The sequence below is a fragment of the Fulmarus glacialis genome, unplaced genomic scaffold, assembly GCF_000690835.1.
Source record: "Fulmarus glacialis isolate BGI_N327 unplaced genomic scaffold, ASM69083v1 scaffold26580, whole genome shotgun sequence".
Taxonomy (NCBI): Eukaryota; Metazoa; Chordata; class Aves; order Procellariiformes; family Procellariidae; genus Fulmarus; species Fulmarus glacialis.
Genome location: NW_009186498.1, coordinates 6658 through 13426, shown reverse-complemented (window position 1 = coordinate 13426; position 6769 = coordinate 6658). Strand labels below are relative to the sequence as shown.

The window sequence follows — 6769 nt, the reverse complement described above, 5'->3', positions numbered from 1 at the left end:
GCGCCCGGATCCTCCCGTGCTGTGCTCCCTGCCGCACCGCGCTGCCTGCCTGCGGATTTGGCTGTCATGGCTGCACGGAGGGAAGGAGCGGGCAGGAGCAGGGATGGGGCAGAGGCAGGCTGGAGAGGAGGAGGGGTGGCAAAGGCGAGAAGCAGCGAGGGGAGGAAGCACAGGGGAAGAAGCACAGCACCCAGAGAGAGGCGGCCAGGGAGGGGACGGGTGCGGTAATGCTGCTGCTGGTGGGGGACATGGGCACAGCAGCAGTGGGACGGGGACAGGCAGGGCAGGGCTGCCAAGTCTGGCATGCAGAGGCCAAGCTCCCTTCCCTCCTGTGCTTAAAACCCAAGTCCTGCCTGGTCCCCCCTCTCCTGCTTCTGCCAGAGGGGTGAATCCATGGCCCCTGCTTGCATCCTCTCCTGACAGCCCACCCGGGGTGCAGAAGCCGTGGAAGGGCTCAGGGGATCACTGGGAGCAGGCAAGGAAGGAGGAAAGCAGGAAAATGGCATTGCTTTGAGCCGGTGGAGGTGGTGCCCTGTGCGGGGGGGCGGAGGGTGCTGCAGGGGACATGCTGCTCTCTGGGAGGCAAAGGTGCCGGTGATGCCGCCCCTGCTTATCCCTGAACCTCTCTCCAAGCTGCAGCGTGTCTGCGGCATAATTTAACCCATGGGGCGAAAGGCGGTGCGGGTGAGCAGGGTGTTCATGTCCAGGCGGGGTTTCAGCCCTGGACCAGCCTGTCCTGGTCCCTCACTGCAGTTCCCTGTGTGGGTCTTGGAGCCTGAGACCCATCTCCTATGTAAAAGCAATTGGATTTCAAGCCATTTGTCTCTTTTCTGTGGCCATATTGGCCTTCGTCCCTGTGTACATCATTGCCATCGCTCTGCCAGTCTGTCCCTCCTTTGCTCCTGCCTTTACTGCATCATGTTTCCATCTCTGTGTTGGGCTGGGCTGGTGCCACCGTTCATGGGTCTCCAGCACCAAGCTGCAGACAACAGGCTGCAGCTGCCGGATCTGAGGGTGACAAGTTCAACTCACTTTTTTCCCCCCATCTGCTTCTCTATATCGTAAATCTAAACCAGGCTGCTCCATCTCCCTCTGCTTCCACTTGCTCCCAGCTTGACTTTCCCAGCTGCAGTGAACCGCTGTGCATCTCTGGGCACAGCGCTTTGCTCCAGGAGCTGCCTAATTCAAAGATGTGGCACGGCAGCTTCTCTTTGGTTTCTTTGTGTCAAAATTGTGGATTTTACCAGATTTCTCATTTCGCAGGGTTGCCTCCAGGCTTCCTGGGGTCATTCCTCATCGGCATTCAGCCTCTGCTTAGCAAGTCCCTCCCAGGTTTCCCTGCCTGGCCCTGGAAGAGCTGTTTGTTTGCTCTTCTTGCAAGAGGGGGAACAATAAACACTGGCTGGATCAAAGTCCGGTGCTCAGATGGGTGATATGGGATTAAATCCCGTTGCTGCCAGTGCATCCCAGGTATCTGATCCGTCAGCGCCGCTCACAGCCGCTCCATTTCACTTGCAAATAATGAGGCATCACATCTAACAGGGGTTGGAGAAGAGCAGCCTGGAGGGGTGGCTTTCAGAGGGTGTCCACAGGGCATCACGTTGCTATTTTAGTTTTTTCAGCAATTAATCTGGCAGGAATGGTTGTGGTTTTGGGGCTGGTAATGGTATCTGGATGCAGGAGTTGGGGAGGCAGAAGCAGCGGGGCAGATGACGTGGGGGCAACCAGAGTGACAGCGTTTCCCTCTGCCATCTCTTAACCACCGTCATTTCTGCACTTCACAGTGTCAGCAAATTAAAACTATTGCCTGGGAATCCTGCAGTCCCCCCATTTTCTTTCTGGCCTTTTTTAACCCTGTTTTGCCTTCTTTTTTTTTCAGAAGTTTTTTCCAAGGAGTGGAAATTAGCTTTAACAAAAAACTTGGGTTTCCAGGCTTTCATACCAGCATCTAAGCTTGGCTTGGGGAAGCAGGGTGGTGTTTGTCTGTGTAAGTGTGTGTAAATACCAGCAGTCTCTAAGCAGAGCACAAGTAATGTTTTTCCCCAGGAACATCAAATCATAGAGAAGAGATACCGCCAAACACTTTGAGATGCAGGTTGCCAAAGGCAGTTGTTTTCCTCATAAAGAAATTTTAGTTTGATGTTTTCTCCAATCCAGAACAAAAAAAGAAAACGTAGTAAAATGTACAGTGTATAGCTCGCTGCTTTATATTTACAGCTAGGGGATTAAAAAAAAAAAAGAGCAGCTTTTTCTCCTGTATTCCTAAGTGTTTCCAAATTGTCCGTAGGTAAGAGCGATGCCATCAGGGATGGCCACGGTCGTCCTGCTGCCTTCACAGCCTTTGGTGGCGGACATTAGGTGAGCGTGGGATGAGGTCCTGGCTTGCTCTGTCGCTGTGAGAGGCACGAAGGTTCTCCACCATGCAGGGACAGTCCCCCAAGCCTGGAAATACCCCAGCCTTCCTCTGCAGAGAGGGGTTTGAGGACGAGGAGGGGGAGGAATCGGAGACATCAGGGTCATGCGTGAGTGTGGGCATACCCACGCACGTTACTGCCTGTGCCTCCGTTCAGGCCACCTCCTCCTTACCTTATTACAGGCAGTTTTGCTCTTTCAGAGCATCAGGAAGCTGAGCAAACGCTGTCAAATCCTGTTAGCTGCCATTAGCATTTTCTGTTTCTTTTCTCTGAAAGCCGCGATGCCTGCCGCAGCCGTGGTGACAGACCTGGCTCTCCAGCCACCCTCCCACAGGGCTGGCAAAAAGCATGGCACTGAAATTCATCCCAAGGCAGATGCCAGCGGGTATCACACGGTAGCTCTGTCGTCTGGGGCTGCTGGGGGTGTGTATCAGCAACCCTGTGTGACGAGCAGGGTTTAACCGCTGCTGCACTAGCTCACGCGAGCATTTAGGTCTTGCGCTTTGCTGTTTGCATTTCGGGCTTCCCGCTTGGTTAATAAAATTCCTTGTAATGGGACAAAGTGCACCAGTGATTTGCAGGGAGATGTGGAGCGAGTGTGAGTAACCAGGTGGAGGGGAGGATGCCGGCCAGATTTGGGGCAGGGGAGCCGCACCGGTACATGGCTGCTGACGTGGGCCAGCATCACCTGGATATTTTGCTGTAGTTTCTATGCCCTGTCCTGGCACTTGCTTTAGGGCAAGAGGCAGTTTTGTAAGGCTCTGATGTTCAGCAGATCGGTAGCTCTGTCCCAGCTGAGCCCCTTCCCTGCACTGGCTGTGGGAAGAGGGTCTCTCCCTCCCTGCAAAAGGAGCAATTTGTGGATGAGAACTGGCCCATTGACCCGGGGGACCAAAGTACCTCTTAGCATTTGGCATTTTTTTGTGCAGGTTTCTGTGTCAAAGTGTGAACGAGCTGCTGGGCTGAGGGCTCAGTGCGATGCTCGGATGCTCGGGGCTCTGTGCGTCTGCTGTGCCTTTGCATCACTGTATTATAAATGCTCCTCCTACAGCATCTTCCCTTCTGAGACTCGCCAAATCCTTTAGAGACATTAACTTCTTCATTAGGTCTGTGAACAATTAACAGGAGATTAAAACAGCCTGTGTGTCCGCACCGTTGCCGTACCTGGGTAAGATCACAAAATAATTTATCTGTTTCTCCTGGCTCTGTTCCCATTTTGTGGGTCTTGGTCACTTTGTGCGCTGATGCGTATCAACAGCAGAATTAAAGGATGTGCTGTGACAATTACTGAAAGTTAATCCTGACTAATCAGAGCAGATTAGCAGCGCGCTCGGCCCCATTTGACTCCCTGCGTGCTGTGTTATTCGGGCTGAATTTGTGCCCTCGAAAGCGCTGGTGCCAAAATGCAAACCCTGCCTGTGAATTCAGACCTTTGATGGGAGAAGTTAAAGATTAACTTTATTATCGCTTGCGTTCAGAAGAAGAGAGGGGGGAGAGGGAGAGAGAGAGACTCCCCTACGTGCGGCATCCTACGTGGTCCCCTACATGGGGAGGGCTTCGGAGCCGGGGCTGCCCCAGCCCCCCGGGCAGGACGGTCCCCGCTCGCTGCTGCCCGGAGCGGTGGTGGCCGAGCTGTCCCCGGTGCCGGGGCAGGGGCTGGTGGAGCCATGTTTGGGGTTTCCAAGGTGGCTGCTCTGCTCTGGGTGGGTGCCCCAGTCTGCCGGGTTTTGCAAGACTTGGTGCATCAAGGGAGATGTGCTGCTGGGGTAAGCAAAGCCATGTCTCTGGAGATACCGTGCTTCCTTACGACTTTTCGTATGCCCAGTGCACATGCTGGAGAAGCTGGCCAGCCCTCCTTGCCCCCCCGTGGGGTTCTGGCTGTCAGAGCCAGAACAAAGACATTAAGGCTTTGAACCATTCGCTGCATGTTTTTTCCCACATATATTACGCCGTTTGGATCAAGAGCCCTCACCTCTAGTCCTGGCGCATCCAAAGAGCCCTGGTAGGAGTTTTGGTGCGGCACAGTTGATGGTGAGATGAAGAGGACCGAATCCCGGGGAGCGGGGATTTCCCTGGGCGGCAGAAGCAGTGACACAGCTTGAGGGGACCCGCTGTGACCCTGCCTAAAACGGACACTGTTTCTTGTGTTTCTGTAGGTTAGAAATCTCTGTTACATGGTGACGAGACGGGAGAAAATGAAACACACCATTTGTAAACTCCAGGAGCAGATCTTCCATCTCCAGATGAAGCTTATTGAGAAAGATCTTTACCCAGGTCAGTACTGCTTACCAGAGCTTGTTCTCGCAGATGCTGTCCCTGCCATCCTCTGAAGCCAAAGACTCGTGCCCAAGCCTCAGCCCTCCACCCCAGGGAAGCCAGAGCTGCCCCCTCCCCTGCAGTGTTATTTAAGCACAGTTCGAATGTTGACTCTTTGCACGTCTCCAGTTTTGTTCAGGAACACACAATAAAGCCATACCCTGGGTGATCGGAGTGTCGGAGCTCCTTGTTTCCACAGATCCCTCTCGATCCTCCTCTCCACGGGAATCGGTCAGAAAGACCAAGCGTTTGGTTAGGTGGTGATGCTAAGGCAGCATTTCGGTGACTTTCGTGGAGATGGAGCTGTTTGGGAGGAGATGGCAAATCCTGGGCACGGGGCTGCTGATGTTGGGGCTGATCCACAGCAGCTGGCTCCCTGGCAGGGGTCAGCAGCCCTCACTTTGGGCTCTGCGGGTGCCTCTGGCTCTGTCAAGAGTCGAAGGTTAAGCTGCTGGTGGGATGTCTGTTACTGCTAGAGACCAGCCCCTTTAGCTCTGCTCGGCTGCAGTTCTCTGCTCCACACACCTATTAGCGGGGAACTTCACGCCTACCATGTGCAAAGTCTCTGGCACCTTTTATTAAGGAACTGAAATAAAGTTGGTTTCCTTCTGTCCTATTTTTTTTTCCTTTTGCACAAGCGGTGCCGGAGCCCACAGCTCCTGCTCCCTCCTCCTTCCCCTCCGGTGGCAGCACAGACCAGACCCCATGGCTGCAGAAGTGTTTTTCCAGCAGCAGCATCTGGTGCTTTGGCAGGCTCTGCCGACGGTTGTTGTGTTTGTGGCTTTGGAGTTGCGTTTGAAGCCATCACATAGTTGGGGTTTCTTCAGGAACCGTCTGGGCTGAGCTTTCCTTGACAAAAGTTTCTTTTGACTGCAGTTTTGGAGGCTGAGAAATGTGTACGTTGTGATGTTTGTGACTCAGAGCCTGTGCAAATTTCTCTCGATGGCCAGAGCCAGGCGGCAATGCGGGGTAGGGGTGGCCGGGACCCCAGGGTGTGCTCCGGGGAGATGAGGGTCCTGTAAATCTCGGTCTCCGTGACACAGATCAGTGACACTGCGTGTTGCTCCGTACATCCTCGCTGACCCAGCGCTATGGGCACACACAAAATGGTGTTCCCACCAACCGGAGACCCCGCGTTGCACATCCCGAGAGCCATTCCCTGGCACCCGGGAAACGTGTGCCGGGTGGTGCTCCCAGCAGTGATGCCGCTGGCTGGGGCAGCGAGACGGGAGGTCCAGCTCGGGAATAACGGGTGGATAAAAGACAAGAGCAACAAACTCCGATCCTGAAGGCAGATGCCATGTGCTGTTGCTGCCAGGCTCAGGATTTTGGGGAGGTTGCAGGGGATGTCGTGACGCTCTTAGTTCGGCTGGTTGAACCCGGTTTAGGATTTGCAGCTCTCAGAGGGAGACAGGCGCAGGGTAGTTGGCCAGGAAGGCTTTCTGAGCTCCCCTCCCTCACGAACGGGATGTTAGACGGCTGGAAGTGCCCTTGGGGACCTGCGTTCCCCAAAATGCCTTGGGGAGTCTGACCGCCGGTGCATGCCCGACCCTCTCTCTGATGCAGCAATGGGATGGGAGTCGGCAGCTCCTCGCGGGAGGGCTGGGGTGGGTGAGCCGGGACCCTCCCCGGCCGGCGAGGGGGAGCTGTGTTGGGGCTCTGCTGCTCGCGTTTCGGGGCTGTCTGCACCGCCAGCCCTGTGCAGTTGCCCTTCCTGAAAATGTTACGCGTGTACTCGGGGAGAAGCAGGACTGCCATTACCGTGGTGTTTGTTCTGCCTAAAGGTGAGTGGTTAGAGACAAACCCGCGGTGAGAGGGTGACTCAGGCGGCGACTGGTGTGCAGGCTGTGGGATGGCTTCATACGTTTTGATGCAAATGTTCTTCTCCCGCCACAAATGGTTGGCGTTTGCCGGTTTGTTTTCCGCTCTGAACCGACCGAGCTGAGCTGCTCGTCTCTGCCGGGATGTGCTTTTTGGTTGAGCCTGAGCAGGGACTGCTGCCTCTGGGACCCGGCTCCCGCGAGTCGCTGCTGCCAGGG

At 55.0% G+C, this 6769-nt stretch overlaps 1 protein-coding gene across 1 annotated transcript in view; it reads left to right on the top strand.

Annotated features, from left to right (window-relative positions):
- JADE2 (jade family PHD finger 2) overlaps window positions 1-6769 on the top strand; it is a gene marked incomplete at both ends in the record, with an annotated part of 26267 nt that overhangs the window by 12848 nt on the left and 6650 nt on the right. Inside the window, 1 exon segment of the mRNA XM_009587996.1 lies at window positions 4571-4688. Coding sequence (XP_009586291.1) covers window positions 4571-4688 — 118 coding nt within the window.